This window comes from Urocitellus parryii, chromosome 7 (assembly GCF_045843805.1).
Source record: "Urocitellus parryii isolate mUroPar1 chromosome 7, mUroPar1.hap1, whole genome shotgun sequence".
NCBI classification, from domain to species: domain Eukaryota; kingdom Metazoa; phylum Chordata; class Mammalia; order Rodentia; family Sciuridae; genus Urocitellus; species Urocitellus parryii.
Window position 1 is genome coordinate 130,211,076 of NC_135537.1, and position 23,195 is coordinate 130,234,270.

Sequence of the window (23,195 nt, forward strand, 5' to 3'; positions counted from 1 at the left end):
CATTTCTATTGTTCTTCCTTCATTCCTGATGTTTCATCTTTTCTTCCAGTCTCTTCCCTGTTCTGTGAGGAGCTTGCATCACTCGTGTGTGTGTGTGTGTGTGTGTGTGTGTGTGTGTGTGTGTTTGTTGCTGGGGATCAATCCCAGATCCTTGCACATTCTAGACAAGTGTTCTATGACGGAGCTATATTCCTAGCCCCTTATGCATCATTCTTTAAAGCAGGTCTGCTGGCAATGAATTCTCTCGTTTTTCTCATTCTGATAGTGCCTTTTATTTTATCTTCATTCCTGAAGGATATTTTCTCTGGCTATAGATTCTTAAGTTGATAGTTTTTTTTTATTTTTAATATTGTGACTCCTTCTTTTTGGCTTTATGGTCTCTGATGAGAAATCAATTGTCTCTGGAATCCAGTTTTGCTTCCAGGGGATGCTCTAAAGACCTCTTCTCTGACTTTTATTTTTAAGTGGATTTTTCTGGACTTATCTTGTTTGAGGTTTGCTCAATTTCTTGAATCTCCTCAAAAGCACCAGAGGAGTGTTCTGCCACCAGAATTTCAGCTTTTTTTTTTTTTTTTTTTTTTTTTTTTTTACTTTCTTTGTCGTCTTCTTGTGAGCTGCAATAACACATTTAACAGTGTTTTCAAGGTCAAAAGCTGCGTTAGGAGCTGACCATTGTATATTTTCATGAGTTGGATTAAGGCAGTCTTGAGCCTGGACCTAAATGTTTTCTGGGCCTTATGTCTTGCATGTAGATGTTTGCCAATTTCCCCCCATAAATCTAAACTAACTGTTCCCTCTTTAGGAAACCCAGGACAAGTTTCAGTAATGTATTCTATAAATTGCAACAGCTGTGATCTTCTAACAGAACTACCTCTTTTCTTAAGCACATCTTTAAGGATAGAAACATAACGATGCCTTTCTTTGGAGCCTATATTTCCCATATTTTACACCTGACTCCAAATCTCTCCCCCACCCCACCTCCTTACCTTGAGGATTTTTTATCTTAAATGGCATCTAATGACTGAAAAAGTTCCCCTGTGTCTGGATTTGGATTCGTATGGGCCACCAATTGCCACAACCAGCACAGCTAAACTCATGGTTCTGGGCGAGGGGCAAAAGGGGATAAGAAAAATAAAGACTCACACATGAAGATGATTTTAAAGATAAAGCTGGGATCAAGTGGGGGTGCTGCACCTGATGGAGAAGCAGATCTAAAGAGTTATGCCAGCAATCTTTATTAACATGTTTCATTATGGGGTTAAAGACTATTCAAGCATGATTCTTTGTATTCAGGAAAGTTACAGAAACTAGAAACATCTATGCAGCTTTTCCACAGTTGCAATGTGCAATGTTAGGAGCTTTGTATGGTGCTCAGGAAGGTCCGTTGTCTAAAGTTACTGCTAAGCAGGCAGGCTCAGGAGTAGCAGAGCTGGTAACATATTGTGGTTGTCCTCTTCTTCTGGGAACTGCAATAACACAAACATTAGATCTTTTATGGTTGTGCGATAGGCCCTTTAGTCTCTACATTTCCCCCCTACTGTTTTCTTTCTGTTTTCAGATTGGAGACTTTCTATTGATTTGTCTTCAAATTCACTGTCTTTCCTTTGTTATCTCCATTCTGCTCCAAGTTCAACCACTGAGCATTTAATTTCACTTATTGTACTTTTCAGTCATAATATTTTTATTTGGTGCTTTTTTATAGTTTCTATTTCATTTCTAAGGCTTTCTGTTTTAACATCTGTTTCAAGAATGTCATCAATTCTGGGATTGGGACTGTGGCTCAGTGGTAGAGTGCTTGACTACCATGAGTGAGGCACTGGGTTTGATCCTTAGCACTACATAAAAATAAATAAAAATAAAAGCCCATCAACAACTACAAAAAAATTTAAAAAATAACAAGGATGTCATCAATTGCTTGCTCAAGCATTTTATTAGTATCTAATTTAAAATCTTTGTTGGAAAATTCCAACATCTTTGCCACCTTGGAATTGGTGTTTATTGTGTCTTATAATCCAGGTTAAACTTTTAGTGATTCTTCATATGCCAACTCATTTTGGATTGTATTTTTTTTTAAATGTTGTAGCTGTAGATGGACATCATGCCTTTATTTTACTTATTTATTTTTTATGTGGTGTTAAGGATTGAACTCAGTGCCTCGTACATGCTAGGCAAGCGCTTTGCCACTGAGCTATAGCTCCAGCACCCCTGCCCCATCTTTTTTTTTTTGGGGGGGTCCTGGGGATAGAACCCAGGAACTCTTAACTTCTGAGCCACATCCCCAGCCCCTTTTTGTATTTTATTTATTTGCTTAGTGCCTAGCTAAATTGCTGAGGCTGGCTTTGAACTCATGATCCACCTGCCTCAGCCTCCCAAGATGCTGGGATTAGAGGCATGCACCACTGTGCCTGGCCCTTGAATTGTATTCTTGATATGTTACATGTTAAGTTATAAAATTCTGGGTCTTATTTAAATTTTACAGAGAATGCTGATTTTGTTGTTGTTGTTGTTTAGCACGCAACAGACCAAATTAGGATTACAATTTCCAACCCACCTCTATAGGTTAAGTTCCAGCATCAGTTACTATCTAAGCCCTGTTGGTACATTTTGTTATCTTGGGGACTTGGGGGCTCTTCAGGTCTGTCTTGGCTGTGTGCCACTGGGTGGTTAGTCTACAACATAGCAATTAGTTAAATTCTAGTCTTCAGGATGCTAAGTAGGATTAGAATATTACATGTCTGGCCTACGTGTTAGTCCTGGAGTTCATAAACAACTTTTAGGTATAGTTTTTCATAGCACACATCTCTTCATGAGTGTCTGGTATTTTCCTTTTCCCTGCAGCTCCCCTTATTGGTCTTGCAATGACAAAAGAAGAGAGACATAGAAGAAGCAATGGTCTCCCATGCTATTGGAACTGCAACTCCACCAAATAGGAAGGAAGGTTTGGTAACCCCACTGCTGCCATTACTGCTGTTGGATTGCATTTGGGCTTAAGTATAAGGGAGTGGGGTGGGGGGCACAGATTTTCATATTTCCCTGAGTGTTAGGAGTTACTATTTCTAGTCATCAAGCAAGAGCTAGAGTGTCTCCTGGAGCCACCTCTGTCCACAACAAGTGCTCATTTCCAGGTTTTGAGCTATGTTAGACTGGGTGATACTGAAAGAATAAAATGATAAACTCATTGCCAATTCAGTGGCACTACAAATTCTGTTTTTTTCTCCAGTGAACCCATTGTAATTTATTTTTTAGAGTCTGCAAAAAGTTGATGCATGTGTTCCATTCAAATTTTATAGTTGTTTTTAGTTGCAGAGAAAAAGTGGACTGTGTTTGCTTTGTGTCACCTGCAGCTGGAAGCCCTCAATAAATGTTTAATGACTTAAAGTAATAAATGTCCTGACATCAAAATGAAATTCAGTTGTAAATATATTAAATCAATAACAAAAAGATATGTGGGAAAATCTCCAAATGTTTTGAAATTAAACAATATAGTTGTAATCTCCTAAGATCAAGAGAAATTAAAAGATAAATTAGGCAATATTTTTAATTGAATGAAATTTTCACTTTACAACATTAAATGCTTATACAGTCATCTTGGATATCAAGGGGGATTGGTTTCAGGACCTTCCTGATGATACCAAAATACATGAATGGGCAAGACTCTTATATATAAAGTAGTGTATTATTTGCATATAAGCTCTGTACATCTTCCTATGCATTTTAAATCTTGTGATAACTAATATAATATAAATCCTATGAAAAGACTTTTGTACTGTATTGATTAGGGAATAATGGTAAGAAAAAAGTCTGCACATAGTCAATACAGACATTTATTTATTTATATTTTGTGGTGTTGAGGGTCATACTTCAGGCTTCATGCAAGCTATGCAAGTGCTCCCTCACTAAGCAACATCTCCAGCCCTTATGGTGTTTTTAATCTACTTGAATCCATGGGTGTGGAACCCTGGGGTACAGAGTGCTGACTGTACTTGGAAAGAAGTCAGGTCAAAATCAAAGAATTTAAGTTTCTATCTCAATAGATCAGAAGAAGAGCAGTTTATACTTAAAGGAGGAAAGCAGAGAACATAATGAAGAGCAGAAATCAATAAAGTAAAAAGAAACAAAGTGAGAAAAAAAATACTAAGACCTTAGATCCCAGGAGAATTTGTGGAAACACCAGAGGGCAGTATTCCGTTTGCATGATTGTTACACCATTTCCTATAGGTACTCAGTTACTAAAATTATAGATTTTATATAATTATAGGATTGGCACAGCATTTGCTAGTATTTGCCAGAGAGTTATATTAGGAAAAGAAATTTGTCTGTTGTTATGACATACTATGATTATGATGGTTATTTGTATGGATACATATATTAAAACTTACAGAACTAGACACTCAAAATGGATGTATTTTACTGTATGTAAATTATACATCAAAAAGTTGATTATTAAAAAAGTTGATTATAAATAAATAAATAAAAATAAAAGACAAAGCAATAGAGAAAGTAAGTGAATGGGGTGGGAATCGGGCTGGCATGGAAACAAGGATTAAATGTAGGTTAGAATAAGCAATCTTATTTGGATGACTAAAATGTTCTAAAAGTGTATTTTGATGATAGTCACACAACTCCACAAATTTACTGAAAAAAATTTAATTGTATATTTAATATAGGTAAGTTTAATTGTATATAAATTACATTTCAATAAAGATGTTAAAATAAAAAAGTTGATTAAAAAAACACAGGGTGATACCATTTGACACTCCAAAGTGTCAAAAATGGAAAAGATAAAATCAATTATTTCACAAAGTGTCAAAAATGGAAAAGATAAAATCAATTATTTCACAGTATGAGGAATAACTTTTACAATTTTGATGAAAGTTTAAATTGTTATAACCACCTCAGAAAGTATTGGGCAGTATGTACTATGTATATCCTATGACTCAGCAATTTCATTTCTGGCTAAATAAAAAAGAAATGTATACATGAATTAACCAAAAGACAGGCACAACAATGTTTATGATAGTATTATTTTAATACTATCATATTGGGCTTGGTAGCGCATGCCTGTGATCCATCTCAGTGGCTTGGGAGGCTGAGACATGAGGATCTACAGTTCAAAGCCAGTCTCAGCAAAAGTGAGGCACTAAGCAACTCAGTAAGATCCTGCCTATCAGTAAAATACAAAATAGGACTGGAGATGTGGCTCAGTGGCCGAGTGCCCCTGAGTTCAATCCCAAGTACCCTGAAAAACAAAATTGAAAAACTGAAAAGAAACCAAATGCTCATATATGGCTGGTTAGATTAATTAATTGTACCATGCTTGTGAAATGGAAAATCATGCAGCAATGGGAATGAATAAACTGTGAATATGCAACAACATGGATGGGTTTAGAAACATCATGTTACCTGAAAGAAACCAAGCAAAAAGTGTGCTATTATATTATAGTTTTCATATATATATTTCAGAACAGTCAAAATTATTGTATAGTGCTATAAATCATTATGGTGGCTACCCTTGGGAAGGTATTTATCACTGCAAGTTAGTTGAGAGGCTTCTGAGATGTTGGCAATGTTGTTTCTTGAACTTGATCTTGGTTGCATGAGTTCATTTTGTGCAAATTCATTGATAAGTAAATTTATTATCTCTGTACTTTTAAGTGGACACTACATTTGAATAAAATTTACAACAAAATGAATATAATATAAATAAAAGGATATAAAAATTAAGTACAATGTATGGGTGCCTGATTTCATTGGTAGTATTTAAAGTTTTTTGGAGCTAAAGCCATAAGATATAAAATTCTGTATATAAATGCAGGAATCAGTAAGAATAAGAGTATATGTTTCTGTTGCTGGATAAAAGATAAATACAATGAAGTACTTTACATTAGCAACTTGTTAATTGTGGAAGAAACATTTATTAAATGTTTTGACAATGTCCATTGAATGAAAAGTCACAGGCTATGAGAATAAATTTGTAAATCATGTGCCTAATAAAGGACTTGCATCTAGAGTATACAACAACTCCTAAAACTCATATGATAAGAGGCAATACTTCTGGAGAGGTAAAATGAGGATTTCCAAAAATCTGTTCCTCCATAAAAGCAATGAGAATACTAGGTAAAAAATCAAAATATACTTTTTGCAGAAAACCAGAAATTAGCCAAAGCCTTGAAAAATTTGAAGTGACTAATTGCAAAAAGCATCTGAATTTTGATAGAAATAGTGAGTTTCATAGTAGTTTTCACTTCTCTTATTCCCCAAATCTATGGAAGCCCTGAAAACCAAAGCCAAGCAGCTATGGTGGTTGTGAAAACCAGCAGCCTACTAACAACTGGAGGAGAAGTATAGGTTTGGAGCTACCTAAACATCTCCATTCCAGGAGAATTATTATCTGACCTGTCTGGAAGCTCCCTTGAAACCCCTCTTGCAACATTCATCTTTATTGTACTCGACTCAGAGCTTGTTCACTGTAAAGAGATTTTACCAGGATATTTGTCAAAAACAATCTGACAATTGTTAAACACTAAAGCAGCTCACCACTGGGATAACAGCTGGGATAAACAAGAGGCTAACCAAAAAATTCAAAAGAAAAGTTGGGAAGTGCTATTTCCCTAGTGGCTTTGAAAAACTCGAGTGTATTCTTGGGAATCTAGAAGGCCAGGCCCATGTGCAGGGCTGTATACATGCAGGAAGATCTGAGAAAATGACCATTTCTCACTTGTGGCTGACCTGAGGCTTTGCACAAGCAGGAAGTGAAGGCTAAAGGAGAGTTTTCACAGCTGTGGCCCTGAAGGCATGCCCAACATGTACATGGAGCTCTCTGGCAAGGACTGGGAGACCTCCTCCAAGGAATTTAAGAATATCTTTGTGTAGTCATTAGGTATCTACTAAGCCAAAGAATCAGAGATCTCAGTGGTCACCCAGGACAAATACTGATTTTATAGAATTATTTCAGGAAAGTCCCTAAGCCAAAAGACAGCAGCATCAGCCAAAGCAAATAGCAGTAGCAAACAACCCTGGGGAAGAGGGAATCTGACTTCCAAAATTGTCCCCCTGTCTGCCCAGTGCTGGACCACTCCCGTGGCAATACTGTCTGAGCTTCCAGAACTCCCTATATGGCTGGCTAACACTGTGTGGGGTCTCCCTTGGCCCAACTTTGCATGTACCCCAAGCTTTCCCAGGTGTTGATCCCTAGTTAATAGCTCACTCCAGATTCATCTTGGCATGAGCTTCCAAAACCCCACTGTGTTAGTCAGCTTCCTTTCACTATAGAAAATCCCCTGATATATAAACTCTAAAGAGAAAAGATTTATTTCAGCTCACAGTTTTAGGGGTTTCAGTTCATGATTAATTGCCCCACAGCTTTACACCTGTGGGGAGGCAGCTTTTCAAGACTACAAACTGATTAAATGTGGCAAAATGAAATGGTCACCTCTGGACTGGGGGAAAAAGAGAGGAAGATATTGGCGTCGCTCTTAGAGGACATACCCGACCCCTCCAACCTCGTGAGCCAAAGCCTTCCTACTAGGCCTCACCTCTGAAGGGTTCTGCCTCCTCCCAATAGCTCCAAGCTGGTGGGGACCAAGTCACAAGAACATGGGCTTATGGAGGACATGCCAAAACCAAACTGCAAACAACCAATGTTATGGTTTGGATATGAGGTGCCCCCAAAAGCTCATGTGTGAGACAATGTAAGAAGTTTCAGAGAGAAGTAATTGGATTGTGAGAGTCTCAAACCAATTAGTGAATTAATCCCTCATGGGATTAACTGGTTGGTAACTAGAGGCAGGTGGGGTGTGGCTATGGAGTATATATGGGGTATCTGGAGCTGGAGTCTCTCTCTGCTTCATGATCACTGTGACATGAGCTGCTTCCCTCTGCCACACTCTTCAGCCATGATGTTCTGTCTCACCTAGAGCCCCAAGGAAGGGAGTCAGTTGTCTATGGACTAAGACCTCTGAAATGTGACTCCTCAAATAAACTTTTCCTCCCCTACAGTTGTGCTGGTCAGACCCATTAGTCACAGCAGTGAAAAAACTGACTAAAACAACCAACATGTTTACCAGTAGGGAAATGCTTTACAAATAAAAGATGGAACATATGATGAAATGAAACACATATGTGGAGAAAAATCCCTGATGCATTGTGAATTCAATAATAAAAAGGCAAGTTCCAGAATGCAATTCAATTGAAATAGAAAATATAATCTCCAAGGTATCTGCTTTGCTTCTCTCCACTCTGGTCTCTTTTTCTTAAAAGGAATGTGTGTTTGGACTCAGGGCAGCCCCCTTAGGGGGACTGGCAGGGTTCATGGGATGAAATAGAAACATGTTTGTGAGCACAGTGCAGGTGCAGAGAACCAGTTCAGGATGTTTGGCAGCACCTCTTTTTCTCTCTCTCCTGGCTTTGTGGTCTCGGATGTGTAACAAAATGTCTCTGACTCTTCCTCTAAAATGCCTCCCAAGGTACTTATGGGAACTGAATGGTTAATAGAAGGGAAGAGTCTGGCATAATGCCCTCACAGATTTGATGCTTAATAAAATTTGCTGCTTTTCCTGACTCCTCCTCTCTCATTCTAGCCAGGTTGTCCTTTTTATTCTCCATCCCCTTCTTTCTTTCCTCTTGGTGGAGTGAGGAGAGTGAGTCTGGAGTTGGGGAGCTCCAAGGTGGAGGCCTCAGAGGATGCTCAGATACTAGGGATTCAGGCTAGCTTTAAACCAAAGCAAAGCATAAGCTCCTCTGGACCTGGCGCAATGAAGATACAGACACCAAGAATTCTGGGAAATCCAGAGATAGGGAGAGAAAGGATGGTGGGGCAGGGTGAAAGGTACTCCTGGTCCTTCTGCTCCAGCTCTTTCTCACACATAAATAAAAATGTTGAAGTCAAGGGAGCTGGAATAACAAAAGGTAGTAGACACACCCTGCAGGATGAGAGCAAGCTGGTCCCCCACCCAACTCCCCCACATGCAATCTCTGCCTGTGTTCCAGTTGAAATTTATTCTAAATATTATTTACTGTCCAAAGTGAGGAAGAAGATCCCCAAATTCAGAATCCTGGGCTTTGGGGCACAAAAACCAGTAGGAGTCCATCATGTACATGGCTCTTCCTATAGTCCCTCCCAGACCAACTCTTGAGGATTTAGTTCTTGCTGCTCTGAGTGACTTCCCACCTTGTAGTCATTGCTGCACAACGAGGCCATGAATCACAGACTCCAGACTTCCCACAGGTAACTGGGCTGGGGATGTGTTAGAGGAAACAGGGAGAGGGGGCTTTGGGTCTTATGTAGGAGAAAAGGGAAAGAATATGATGGGGGCAGTATGGGATTTAACAACCAAGTGTCCTGTCCCTGGATTCTAGACTGCATCATGCAGCCATAATCCCCAGTGACAGTTCCCATCTCTGGCCCAATTCCAGTTTGATCCTCAGCCCCAACTCCAGCCTCAGCCCCAAACCCAGCTCCTCCTGTAATGTCAACCTTGGCATCAACCCCAGATCCAACTTGAATCTCAACCCTGAGCCCAACCCCAAACTGAACCTCAGCCCTATTCTATTTCCAGGTTCAGTGCCAAGCTTAGGTCCAGTTCCATCCATGGCTCCAAGGTTACTTCTGATGCCAAATTCTGGCATGTGCCACAGCCTCAAGCCCAGTCCAATTTTAGGCCCAGTCAAAGCAACAGATTTAGCTTCAACTTCACTTCCAATGTTAAACCCAACTGAACTTGATTCTGGCCCAAAACTCAATTCTGACTCCACTTGTAACCTCCACTCCAAACTCAGGCCCTAATCCAGGGCTCATTCTCTTGAGGAACCTCATTTCTTACCTCAGGTCCTCCCTGGTTTCAGCCTCCTCCTTGGCCATAGCACCCAGCCAGCCTGGGCCCAGGTCTCTTAGTTTCATCTCTCACAGCCAAGGAGGCCACATTGGTCCAAGCATGGTAATGAAGTATGAAGATCTCCAGCACTTGGGGAGTGAGGAGAAAAACCAGGAGATCAGAAAAGGTAAGAGGACAGGAGAAGTGTCCTCTAGTAAGATGCATTCTTCGTATGTCTACCAGGATTTCTACTGTCACATCACGTCTCACTTCTACCATGTCCAATGTTGGGTCCCCCACTATGAGGGGGTAAGTCCTAGGACTCTGAGATCCCAATATGAAGAGGACTCAAGGTCTTCAGAACAACAGGGATAGGGAAGACCTCTGTGGACCTGGTTTCCTGTGCTCTATGGGGAGGGGATGAGAGGTATCCTTTGCAGGTAGTTGGACATTTGTTCACCTGACCATATAGATGCAGGTGAACCTGCCATGGGCCTAGCTGACTCCAACACTGTCAGGGTCCTTGTGCTACCCTTCCTAGCTCTGATGATAAGACGTAACTTTTCTCCATTGTCCATGTCTAAGTCTGCTTATGTGCACTCTGGTTTCTAGGGGTGGATATATGGGTCTCTCAGGGCATGAAAGGTCCATATCCTGGAGACTTGGTGCTGGTGGTGAGGGATCAAAGGTTGATCTGTCCTCACCCCATAGTCTTCCTCCTGCTCTCCTCCAGCATTACCAGGGCCCATCCTTATCCCGAGAGGGGTCCCTGGGCCCCCTCTTCTGTCTCTGGTATGTCCTAGATCTCCCTTTTCCTGATACCCTCTTCTCTTTCAGCACCTCCACCCCAGGTTGGCCTCTGGTATATCTGCTCTGAGCATCGCCTCATCCTGTTATCATTGGGCCTCAACCTCCTGCTGTTGGTGGCTGTCTGTGTGATTGGATCCCAAAGTGGGTACTCCAGGGGTACACAGAAATCAAGGGGGTACAGTGGTGGAGTAGGGATGGGGGTAATGGCAAGATCCCCAGCAGAAGCAATGATGGGCACAGTGGGACAGTGTGGGGCACCATTGAGGGGTTATAATTGGGTGGTTGATGAGAACAGCGGTAGTGAAGGAGCCATGATTGGAATGGCTTTTGGCTGTGTCACTTATTGGTTGGGTTTTGTAGTTGAATTACTTCTCCTTCTTGTGTGATATTGGATACCACAGTGCCTGCCCCTCTGGCTTGCTCTGAGGACTGAATGAGACAATGCGGGTAAAGTGTCCTGCCTTGTGCTGGCAGAGAGGACCTGATCAATCTTAGTTCTGATCATCTCATCCTCTTCATCAGATTCCAAGTTACACAGGGACCTGGGCACCCCGAGGACAACTTTCAGCAATTTCAGTGTAGACACAGGGGCCAATGTCCAGGCACTGACCTCCCATGGTGAGCTGGGCTTGGGTGGGGTCTGGGCTGGGTGTATGTGTGTGTGGACTGACTCCTGATCTCAAGTCCCTGATTCCTCCAGGTCAGAGCTTGCAAGCAACCATAACCTCTCTGAAAGCTGAGGTGGAGGATCACAGGGAGGCACTGCTGGCAGGTGAGAGACCTTGTTCTCCAAAAGCATATGAAAGGGTGTGCATGGGAGAAGCATCCTGGTGCTGAGCCCTCTCCCCTCTAGCCCACAGCTTGAACCAGAAGGTGGTTTCAGTGGAGAGCAGCCTGCAGAAACAGAAGCAGGACTTCAAAGCAGGTCAGATGGCTGTTCCAGTGTACCTTGGCATGATGTATTTGTGGGAGCACAGGAAGATCCCTGTGGGGTGCCTAAGTAGTGGTCACACCCAAAGTACTCTCATCAGTCCCCCTGTGTCTGTGTTTCAGGTCAATCTGAGGTGGTCTTGCAAGTACAACGATTGGCAAAGAACCTAGGAACCCTTAATTGCCAGCTGGCCAACCTCAAGAACAATGGTGAGGAGCTGGGCAGGATGGTTGGCTCCACTTCACCATTGGTGGTGCACTAGGCCATTCCTTAGTTCCCCCATCCCTTTTTTCCCCCTCAGGCTCTGAAAAGACCTGCTGACCCATTGACTGGTTGGAACATGAAAGCAGCTGCTACTGGTTCTCTGAATCTGGCAAGTCCTGGCCTGAGGCTGACCAGAACTGCCAGTTGCAGAACTCCCACCTGGTGGTGGTCACCTCCTTAGAAGAGCAGGTAAGCCTGGTAGCTCCTCTTATTGGCTGTCTGATGTAAGGGAAAGGTCATCAACCCCTTGTTTTCTCCACAGAAATTCATTGAGAAACACATGAGCTCTGTGCCCTCCTGGATGGGCCTCACTGATCAAAATGGACCTTGGAGATGGGTAGATGGGACTGACTATGAGAGAGGCTTCAAGTGAGTGTGTGTCCTCTTCTAATCGGGCTTCTTGGCCTGTGTCTCAAAGGTGGGAGGGCCTCATGGCTGAATCTGACCTCCCTGGGTACACAGCTATCTCTTGTCCACAGGTACTGGCGTCCAAATCAGCCTGATGACTGGACGGGGCATTGGCTGGGAGGAGGCGAGGACTGTGCCCACTTTACCCATGATGGTCGCTGGAATGATAATGTCTGCCGGAGGCCCTTCTCCTGGATCTGTGAGACAGAGCTGGGCAAGACCAGCTAGGAGACTCCCTAACCTAAATTTATTTCCTCAATGCCTTGAGCTGCCAAAGTCTGGATTGGAGATCATTCTATATTGGAGTCTTCACCATTTTGGAGATTTTCATCTAGGATTTCAAGGGTACAGTGATTTTGGAAGGAGGGGGAACTTGAAACTCACGACACTTTCTGCAGTTGTGTGAAGCTTATTGTTGACTTCTCTCTCTCTTTTTAAGAATAAAAGGAAAAGAAATATATTTAAACATTCTGTTTAACAGCTGTCTGGTTAGTGGGCATTAGGAACTGGGGTGGGGCCTGGTTGGCATTGGGAAGACTTGGGCTGGTAGAGGCATTATGAGAACTGAATGGGTTTAGGGCCAGATGGTCTGGTTAGGAGCCCAGTTTTGTTATTCACAGGTTTTGAGCATGGGCAAGTTATTCTCTTCTATGAAACTCAGCTACAGACAGGCTTGTTAATAGAGACCACCCACTTCAGCAGAAACCCCAGGGTTGAACCCCCTCATTTGTTGAGTGCTTCAAAATACTTTGACTGCTGTCTGCTGCTTCCATGATAGTAACCACAAGTTGCATTCAGAGACAGGTGACAAATACCATGAGTACATACAACCCAGAGTCCCTAAACACATGAGGACAACGTGGACCATGAAAGAGAAGTGACAACATTAATAGAATCAATAACCAAGTCTGAGAGTGAGGACAAACCAATTAGGACTTTCGAGACACATACAGAATTATTAACAAAAACGGACAAAGAATTTGTCCATAAATAAGACCTATACTAGTTCCAAAAATAAGCAGTGCTCTGACCATAATAGAACAGTTAGAAATGAATTCAAAAGTACATTCTAAAAAGGATGTATCAACGTGTAATTTTCTCACCACCTTTCTAAATAATTTTGGTTTTTAGAGAAAAGTCATAATGAAAAAGTCAAGTGGTCAGAAATGAATGAGAGCACCACTTGCTGACATTGTGGGATGGTCTAGGCAGTTCTCAGGAGGAGGTACATGAAGCCATCACATTTATTAAAAATTGAGCATGGCTGAATTGGAATAAGCTATGTTTTAACTCAAGAAGTCTGGAAAAGAGTAGCCAAATAAATCCCCTCAAATAGAAGAAAGAAATGTATGAAATATGAGTGAAAATTAATGAACTAGAAAATAAAAATATAGATATGATCAAGAGAAGAAAAATCTGATTTTTGGAAAAGGTGCCTAAAATAAATATGAAGAAGAAAAAAAGGAGCCACAGACACTAGTTTAGAAAGCTGATATGTTCCATAAGTACAGATGTAGTGGATATGATAAGAAAACACTAAAAAAACGTTTAAATTTACAAAGTTGATTAAAAAACACAATGTGATACCATTACATATTCTCCAACGTGTCAAAAAGGGAAAGGATAAAATCAATTATTTCTCAGTATGAGGAGTAACTTTTACACTTTTGATGAAAGTTTAAATTGCTATAACCACCTCAGAAAGTATCGGGCAGTATATACTATGTATATCCTATGACTCAGCGATTTCATTTCTGGATAAATAAAAGAGAAATGTATACATGAATTCACCAAAAGACAGGTACAAAAATGTTTATGATCGTATTATTTTAAATAGTGAAAAACTGGCTGGGATTGGTAGCCCATGCCTATGATCCATCCTAATGGCTCGGGAGGCTGAGACAAGAGGATCTAGAGTTCAAAGCCAGTCAGCAAAAGTGAGGCACTAAGCAACTCAGTAAGATCCTGCCTATCAATAAAATACAAAATAGGGCTATGCATGTGGCTCAGTGGCTGAGTGCTCCTGAGTTCAAAGCCAATTACCCCCCCAAAACAAAATTGAAAAACTGAAAATAAACCAAATGCTCATATATGGCTGGTTAGATTAATTGTGCCATGCTTGTGAAATGGAAAATCATGCAGCAATAAGAATGAATAAACTGTGAATATGCAACAACATGGATGGGTTTAGAAACATTATGTTGCGTGAAAGAAGTCAAGCAAAAAGAGTGCTATTATATGATAGCATTCATATATATTTCAGAACAGTCAAAATTATTTTATAGTGTTATAAATCATCATGGTGGCTACCCTTGGGAAGGTATTTATCACTGCAAGTTAGTTGAGAGGATTCTGAGGTGCTGGCAATGTTGTTTCTTGAACTTGATCTTGGTTGCATAAGTTCATTTTGTGCAAATTCATTGATTAGTAAATTTATTATCTCTGTACTTTTAAGTGGACACTACATTTGAATAAAATTTACAACAAAATGAATATAATATAAATCAACTGATATAAAAATTAAGTACAACATATGGGTGCCTGCTTTCATTGGTAGTATTTAAAGTTTTTTGGAGCTAAAGCCATAAGATATAAAATACTGTTCATAAATGCAGTAATCAGTAAGAATAAGAGCATATGTTTTTGTTGCTGGATAAAAGATAAACACAATGAATTACTTTACTTTAGCAACTTGTTAATTGTGGAAGAAACATCTATTAAATGTTTTGACAATGTCAATTCAATGAAAAGTCACAGGCTATGAGAATATATTTGTAAATCATATGCCTAATAAAGGACCTGCATCTAGAGTATACAACAACTCCTAAAACTCATATGACAAGAGGCAACACTTCTAGAGAGGTAAAGTGAGGATTTCCAAAAATCAGCTCCTCCATAAAAGCAATGAGAATACTGGTAAAAAAAAATCAAAATATACTTTTTGCAGAACTCCAGAAATTAGTCAAAGGCTTGAAAAATTTGAAGTGACTAATTGCAAAAAACATCTTAATTTTGATAGAAATAGTGAGTTCATAGTAGTTTTTCACTTCTCTTATTCCTGTTCTTTTTTCCCCCCCAAATCTATGGAAGCCCTAAAACCAATAGCCAAGCAGCTATGGTGGTTGTGAAAACCAGCAGCCTACTAACAACTGGAGGAGAAGAATAGGTTTGGAGCTACCTAAACATCTCCATTCCAGGAGAATTATTATCTGACCTGTCTGGAAGCTCCCTGGAAATCCCACTTGCAACATTCATCTTTATTGTACTCGACTCAGAGCTTGTTCACTGTAAAGAGCATTTACCAGGGTATTTGTCAAAAACAATCTGACAATTGTTAAACACTAAAGCAGCTCACCACTGGGATAACAGCTGGGATAAACAAGAGGCTAACCAAAAAATTCAAAAGAAAAGTTGGGAAGTGCTATTCCCCTAGTGGCTTTGAAAAACTCTAGTGTATTCTTGGGAATCTAGAAGGCCAGGCCCATGTGCAGGGCTGTATACATGCAGGAAGATCTGAGAAAATGACCATTTTTCACTTGTGGCTGACCTGAGGCTTTGCACAAGCAGGAAGTGAAGGCTAAAGGAGAGTTTTCATAGCTGTGGCCCTGAAGGCATGCCCAACATGTACAGGGAGCTCACTGGCAAGGACTGGGAGACCTACTCCAAGGAATTTAAGAATATCTTTGTGTAGTCATTAGGTATCTACTAAGCCAAAGAATCAGAGATCTCAGTGGTCACCCAGGACAAATACTAATTTTATAGAATTATTTCAGGAAAGTCCCTAAGCCAAAAGACAGCAGCATCAGCAAAAGCAAATAGCAGTAGCAAACAACCCTGGGGAAGAGGGAATCTGATTTCCAAAATTGTCCCCCTGTCTGCCCAGTGCTGGACCACTCCCGTGGCAATACTGTCTGAGCTTCCAGAACTCCCTATATGACTGGTATCACCATGTGGGGTCTCCCTCTGCCCAACTTTGCATGTCCCTCAAGCTTTCCCAGGTGTTGATCCCTAGTTAATAGCTCACTCCAGATTCATCTTGGCATGAGCTTCCATAACCCCACTGTGTTAGTCAGCTTCCTTTCACTATAGAAAATCCCCTGATATATATAAACTCATAAGAGAAAAGATTTATTCTAGCTCACAGTTTTAGGGGTTTCAGTTCATGATCAATTGCCCCACAGCTTTGCACCTGTGGGGAGGCAGCTTATCAAGACTACAAAGTGATTAAGTGTGGCAAAGTGAAACTGGTCACCTCAGGACTGGGGGGAAAAAAAAAGAAAGAGGAAGGTATTGGGGTCTCTCTTAGGGCTATACCCCACCCCCTACCCTGTTCAGCCAAAGCCTTCCTACTTGGCCTCACCTCTGAAAGGTTCTGCCACCTCCCAATAGCTCCAAGCTGGCGGGGACCAAGTCTCAAGCACATGAGCCTATGGAGGACATGCCAAAACCAAACTGCAAACAACCAATGTTATGGTTTGGACACCCTCAAAAAGCTCTTGTGTGAGACAATGCAAGAAGTTTCAGAGAGAAGTAATTGGATTGTGAGAGTCTTAAGCAAATTAGTGAATTAATCCCTAATAGGATTAACTGATTGGTAACTAGAGGCAGGTGGGGTGTGGCTATGGAGTATGTATGAGGTATCTGGAGTAGGAGTCTCTCTCTGCTTCATGATCATTGTGACATGAGCTGCTTCCCTCTTCCACACTCTTCTGCCATGATGTTCTGTCTCACCTTTATCCCCAAGGAATGGAGCCAGCTATCTATGGACTAAGACCTCTGAAATGTGACTCCTCAAATAAACTTTTTCTCCCCTACAGTTGTGTTGGTCAGACCCGTTAGTCACAGCAGTGAAAAAACTGACTAAAACAACCAACATGTTTACCAGTAGGGAAATGCTTTACAAATAAAAGATGGAACATATGATGAAATGAAATACAGGTGAACCCAATGGAGAAAGGATGTGGAAAAAATCCCTGATGCATTGTGAATTCAATAATAATAAAGGCAAGTTCCAGAATGCAATTCAATTGAAATAGAAAATATAATCTCCAAGGTATCTGCTTTGCTTCTCTCCACTCTGGTTTCTTTTTCTTAAAAGGAATGTTTGTTTGTACTCAGGGCAGCCCCCTTAGGGGGACTGGCAGGGTTCATGGGATGAAATAGAAACATGTTGTGAGCACAGTGCAGGTGCAGAGAACCAGTTCAGGATGTTTGGCAGCACCTCTTTTTCTCTCTCTCCTGGCTTTGTGATCTCGGATGTGTAACAAAATGTCTCTGACTCTTCGTCTAAAATGCCTCCCAAGGTACTTATGGGAACTGAATGGTTAATAGAAGGGAAGAGTCTGGCATAATACCCTGACAGATTTGATGCTTAATAAAATTTGCTGCTTTTCCTGACTCCTTCTCTCTCATTCTAGCCAGGTCGTCGTATTTATTCTCCATCCCCTTCTTTTTTTCCTCTTGGTGGACTGAGGAGAGTGTTTCTGGAGCTGGGGAGCTCCATGGTGGAGGCCTCAGAGGATGCTCAGAATCTAGGGATTCAGGCTAGCTTTAAACCAAAGCAAAGTATAAGCTCCTCTGGACCTGGCGCAATGAAGATACAGACACCAAGAATTCTGGGAAATTCAGAGATAGGGAGTGAAAGGATGGATGGGGCAGAGTGAAAGGCACTCCTGGTCCTTCTGGTCCAGCTCTTTCTCACACATAAATAAAAATGAAGAAGTCAAGGGAGCTGGAATAACAAAAGGTAGTAGACACACCCTGCAGGATGAGAGCAAGCTGGTCCCCCACCCAACTCCCCCACATGCAATCTCTGCCTGTGTTCCAGTTGAAATTTATTCTAAATATTATTTACTGTCCAAAGTGAGGAAGAAGATCCCCAAATTCAGAATCCTGGGCTTTGGGGCACAAAAACCAGTAGGAGTCCATCATGTACATGGCTCTTCCTATAGTCCCTCCCAGACCAACTCTTGAGGATTTAGTTCTTGCTGCTCTGAGTGACTTCCCACCTTGTAGTCATTGCTGTACAACGAGGCCACGAATCACAGACTCCAGACTTCCCACAGGTAACTGGGCTGGGGATGTGTTAGAGGAAACAGGGAGAGGGGGCTTTGGGTCTTATGTAGGAGAAAAGGGAAAGAATATGATGGGGGCAGTATGGGATTTAACAACCAAGTGTCCTGTCCCTGGATTCTAGATTGTATCATGCAGCCATAATCCCCAGTGACAGTTCCCATCTCTGGCCCAATTCCAGTCTGATCCTCAGCCCCAACTCCAGCCTCAGCCCCAAACTCAGCTCCTCCTGTAATGTCAACCTCGGCATCAACCCCAGATCCAACTTGAATCTCAACCCTGAGCCCAACCCCAAACTGAACCTCAGCCCTATTCTATTTCCAGGTTCAGTGCCAAGCTTAGGTCCAGTTCCATCCATGGCTCCAAGGTTACTTCTGATGCCAAATTCTGGCATGTGCCACAGCCTCAAGCCCAGTCCAATTATAGGCCCAGTCAAAGCAACAGATTTAGCTTCAACTTCACCTTCAATGTTACTCTCAACTCAACTTGATCCTGGCCCAAGGCCCAATCCTGACTCCATTTCTAACCCTAGTAGGAAATTAAGATCCATTTGATACTAGTCCCAAACTGGGGTCATTCTCAACTGGAATTACATCTTTCACCTCAACACTTGTCTTTCCAATAGCCCCACCCTGATTCCAGCCTATATTTTGGCCCAGGCTTCCCCACAACCTGAACCTCTCTCAGTTTCATCTCTCACAGCCTCAGGGCCTACATTGGTCCAAGCATGACAATGGAGTATGAAGATCTCCAGCACTTGGGGAGTGAGGAGAAAACCCAGGAGATTAGAAAAGGTAAGAGGACAGGAGAAGTGTCCTCTACTAAGATGCACTCTTCGTATGTCTAGCAGGATTTCTACTGTGGTATCACATCTCACCTCTACCATGTCCAATGTTGGGTCCCCCACTTTGAGGGGGTCAGTCCCAGTACTCTGAGAACCCAATGTGAAGAGGACTCAAGATCTTCAGAAAAACAGGGACAGGGAAGACCTCTGTGGACCTGGTTTCCTGTGCTCTATGGGGAGGGGATGAGAGGTACCCATTGTAGGTAGTGGGTTTGGAAGAGAAACTTATTTATTTGCACACCTGGTCATGCAGATGAGGGTGAATCTCCTAATGGACTGGTCGGTCATGATGATACCTCCTCCAGCTCTGATGAGATCTCATATTTCTCTGTTATCCCTGTCTGTGTCTGGTTTCTAGGGTTGGGATCATGGGTATCTCAGAATATGAGAAGTCTATGTGACTGAAGACTTGGGCTGGTCATGAGGGGTCAAAGGCATGGGTAGTCTCCATCCCGCAATCTCTCTCCTCATTTCCCCAAGCATTACTAGGCCCAGCCTTCATCCCCAGACAGGTCCCTGGGCCCCCTCCTCTGTCTCTGGTATGTCCTAGATCTCCCTTTTCCTGATACCCTCTTCTCTTTCAGCACCTCCACCCCAGGATGGCCTCTGGCATATCTGCTCTGAGCCTCGCCTCATCCTGTTCTCCCTGGGCCATAGTCTCCTGCTGTTGGTGGTTGTCTGTGTCATCAGATCCCAAAGTGGGTACTCCAGGGGTACACAGGGAAGAGAGAAATCAAGGGTCTGTGGTGGGGCAGGGATGGGGGGTAATGGCAAGAACCCCAGCAGGACCAGCAATGGGCACAGTGGGGCAGTGTGGGGGCACCATTGAGGGGTCATAACTGGGTGGTTGATGAGAACAGTGGTGGGGACACAGGTAGGGATATTGAAGGAGCCATGATTGGAATGGCCACTGGCTATGTATTTATTAGTTGGGTTTTGTAGTTCAATTACTTCTCCTTCTTGTGTGATATTGGATAACCACAGTGCCTGCCCCTCTGGCTTGCTCTGAGGACTGAATGAGACAATGTGTGTAAAGTGTCCTGCTCTGTGCTGGTAGAGGGGACCTGATCAATCTTAGTTCTGATCATCTCATCCTCTTCATCAGATTCCAAATTACACAGGGACCTGGGCACCCTGAGGACAACTTTCAGCAATTTCAGTGTAGACACAGGGGCCAATGTCCAGGCACTGACCTCCCATGGTGAGCTGGGCTTGGGTGGGGTCTGGATTGGTGTATGTGTGTGTGGACTGACTCCTGATCTCAAGTCCCTGTTTCCTCCAGGTCAGAGCTTGCAAGAAACCATAACCTCTCTGAGAGCTGAGGTGGAGGATCACAGGCAGGAACTGCTGGCAGGTGAGAGACCTTGTTCTCCAAAAGCATATGGAAGGGTGTGCATGAGAGAAGCATCCTGGTGCTGAGCCCTCTCCCCTCTAGCCCACAGCTTGAACCTGAAGGTGGTTTCTGTGGGGAGAGCAGCCTGCAGAAACGGGAGCAGGAATGCAAAGCTGGTCAGATGGCTCTTACAGTGCATTTGGGCATGGTATATTCATGGGAGAGCAGGAAGTTTCCGAGATTGGGCCCCGTGCAGGTGTCTTAGCCTGAGGTACTCCCTCAGCAGAGGCTGTACCCAGAACACTGTCCCTCTCTCTTCTATGTGTGTGCCAGATCAATCTGAGATGTTTCTGTGAGTCCAGCAACTCCCAAAGTAACCAAAATTCTTAACTTCCCAACTGACCAATCTCAAGTGCAAAGGTGAGGAGGATTTGGGTGTGGCTGTCCCCATTTTCCTGCCGGTGGCCCTCTGGGCAGCTTCTCAACCTCTTCTTCTTTCTTCCCCTCAGCCTTTGAAAAGTCCTGCTGCCCCCTTAACTGGCTGGAGCATGAGGGCAGCTGCTAGTGGATCTCTCAATTTGGGATGTCCTGGAGGGAGGCTGACAAGTACTTCCAGCTGGAGAATGCCCACCTGGTGGTTATCAATTCTCGGGAGGATCAGGTAGAAGCCTCTTGTCTTTAGTTCCCAAGATATGTCTCATTTAGGGAAATGGTTAACAACCTTGACTATACATTGGAACCACCCCTGAGCCTTAGTAACTATTTCCATCTGAACCATGCCCTCAGAAATTTAATTGGCCTGAGCATTGGAATAAATATGTGAAATGCCTCAATGGACTTAATGCTTAAAGTTCAGTACCTAGTCTATGAAGTTGGCTTGGATGAGTAAAAATCACCACTGCCTTTCTCTCACCCCAGGATTTTTCCAGGGACTTAAAGCCTCCTCCTATACCTGAATAGGCCTTAGTGTCCTTGAAAGAGTCCAGAAATGGACAGACAGGACCAACTATGGCACCAACTTCAAGGGAGTACCCCCTGGTTTTCTGTGCCCCATGTCCTTAACCAGCTCTGCTCCTCAGGAATCTGACCTAGATGCCTTCTTCCCAGACCTGAATCCTGCTCCACCCATCCTTCCTGGCTTGCTATTGTCCTCTCCCCTCAGGAACTGGATGCCAAACCAGCCAGATGATTGGCATGGGCACAGGCTGGGTGGAGGCAAGGATTGTGCCAACTTACCTAGATGGCAAGTGGAATAACAATGTCTGCCAGAAACCCTACCCGTGGGTCTGTTAGGTCAACCTGAGCCAGGACAGCTAGGAGTTACTGAGATGCTTCCTTTAGACCACTAGGCCGTGGAAATGGCAGTGGAGAGGGCTTCTTCCCCAGAGACCCCTACCAAGACCTATCTGGGAGATGAATAGGCCCCAGGAGACTGGAAGCACTGTCATCCTGAATTTTTTCTCTTTAACCTTAAAAATACAATAAGAGTTCCTGAGGTTTCCTCCCCCAACTTTTAAAATCAATTTTATTGAGTAATAACTGTTTTACACAGCAAAATGTACCTATTTAAAGTGCAGAGATGACTTTTGACAAATAGAAACACCTAGTTAATAACTACTCCAATCAAGATGTAGAACATTTCCATCAGTCCCCAAAGTTTCCTCATTTCCCTTTGCAGTCTAACTGCCTCCCCTCCCCCAGGCAAGTAATAATTTGTTTTATTTCACTTTTGATTGGTTTTGTCTGTTTTAGAATTTCATATAAACAAAACCATATACTATATGCTATTTTTGAGAGACTTTATGTGTTTTGTGTTATCTGATTTTTAGCATCCTAAAAATGGCAGAACAGAGAAACTAAGTGAGGCCTTCGAAAGTCCTATATTATTGTAAAAGAGCATTTTCTTATATAGATTTGAATTCACATCTTTTGTCACTTAAAAGCTGTGCAAACTTAGGATGATCAGGAGAGAGAATTGTTTAATTTCTCTGAAGATTCCAGAGTTGTTGAAAGTAGATAATATTTCTAGGTGTATCAGTCAGATATTGCTGTGTAACAAACCACCTCAAAGTTCAGTGCTGATACAATAAAATATTTATTATAGTTCATGAGTCTATAGGTTGGCTGGGTAGTCTTCTGGTATGATCAGGTTAGGCTCATCTTGGCTGAGCTTATTCATGTGTCTGGTCATTAAAGGATTGTTTGGATGAGGGTTGACTTGTCTGATATTTGGTTGGCTATGGGTTGGGACAATGGGCATGACTGGGCCTCATTGGGCTTGTCATTTAGTGGCTGGACAGAGTTCCAAGAGTGATTAGAAGAATGCAAGGACTCCAGAGTCTTAGGCTTTTAGAGCAAAAGTATCATTTCTGCTACATTCTATTGACCAAAGTAGATTGCAACTTAACTCCAATTCAAGGAATAGAAAAATATACTCCATCATTTCATAACACATCAAGGGAAGCATCAGTTATTAAGAACAAGTTCATAGTTCCTACCCTCTCTTAATTAATTTAGCTATCAATTGCTATATTACCTACACCCAGAAAATTGCCTGACATATAGGAGAGAATCAATCAGTGTTAATTAAAATCAAAGAGGATAAGGTCAGATGGAAGGTATGGGGAGGGCAGGATTTAGCTCTTAGGAGGTAGCATCCCTTCACCTCTCCCTCCTAATCAAAATCACCATGAAAACCACTGTGCTGATCTTGGCAGGAAG

The 23,195-nt window shown here is 42.3% G+C and overlaps 2 protein-coding genes and 1 long non-coding RNA gene across 5 annotated transcripts in view; 2 read left to right on the forward strand and 1 right to left on the reverse strand.

The window, feature by feature from the left end:
- Positions 1 to 591: 591 nt before the first annotated feature.
- The window catches only part of LOC144255764 (uncharacterized), a 52,515-nt gene continuing 29,911 nt past the window's right edge, over positions 592 to 23,195 (reverse strand). For 2 of the 3 annotated variants that reach the window (XR_013343929.1, XR_013343927.1), the window contains 2 exons: positions 9,822 to 9,961; positions 592 to 1,466 (listed from right to left, as the gene is read on the reverse strand). This is a non-coding gene — a long non-coding RNA (uncharacterized LOC144255764). The remainder of the gene's footprint in view (positions 1,467 to 9,821; positions 9,962 to 23,195) is intronic. The other variant, XR_013343928.1, reaches the window with a different exon arrangement.
- On the forward strand, positions 9,922 to 12,453 carry LOC144255763 (C-type lectin domain family 10 member A-like). Its single transcript, XM_077800644.1, is given in 9 exon segments — positions 9,922 to 9,999; positions 10,650 to 10,763; positions 11,145 to 11,240; positions 11,323 to 11,394; positions 11,476 to 11,547; positions 11,676 to 11,762; positions 11,855 to 12,006; positions 12,080 to 12,186; positions 12,297 to 12,453. Coding segments are annotated over 9 exon segments (924 nt in total). The 5' UTR covers positions 9,922 to 9,932.
- On the forward strand, positions 19,001 to 21,268 carry LOC113177750 (C-type lectin domain family 10 member A-like). Its single transcript, XM_026382275.2, has 6 exons — positions 19,001 to 19,091; positions 19,726 to 19,839; positions 20,247 to 20,342; positions 20,424 to 20,495; positions 20,808 to 20,894; positions 20,984 to 21,268. Exons 1-5 carry the CDS (start codon positions 19,025 to 19,027, stop codon positions 20,828 to 20,830), a joined length of 372 nt encoding a protein of 123 aa, XP_026238060.2. The 5' UTR covers positions 19,001 to 19,024; the 3' UTR covers positions 20,831 to 20,894; positions 20,984 to 21,268.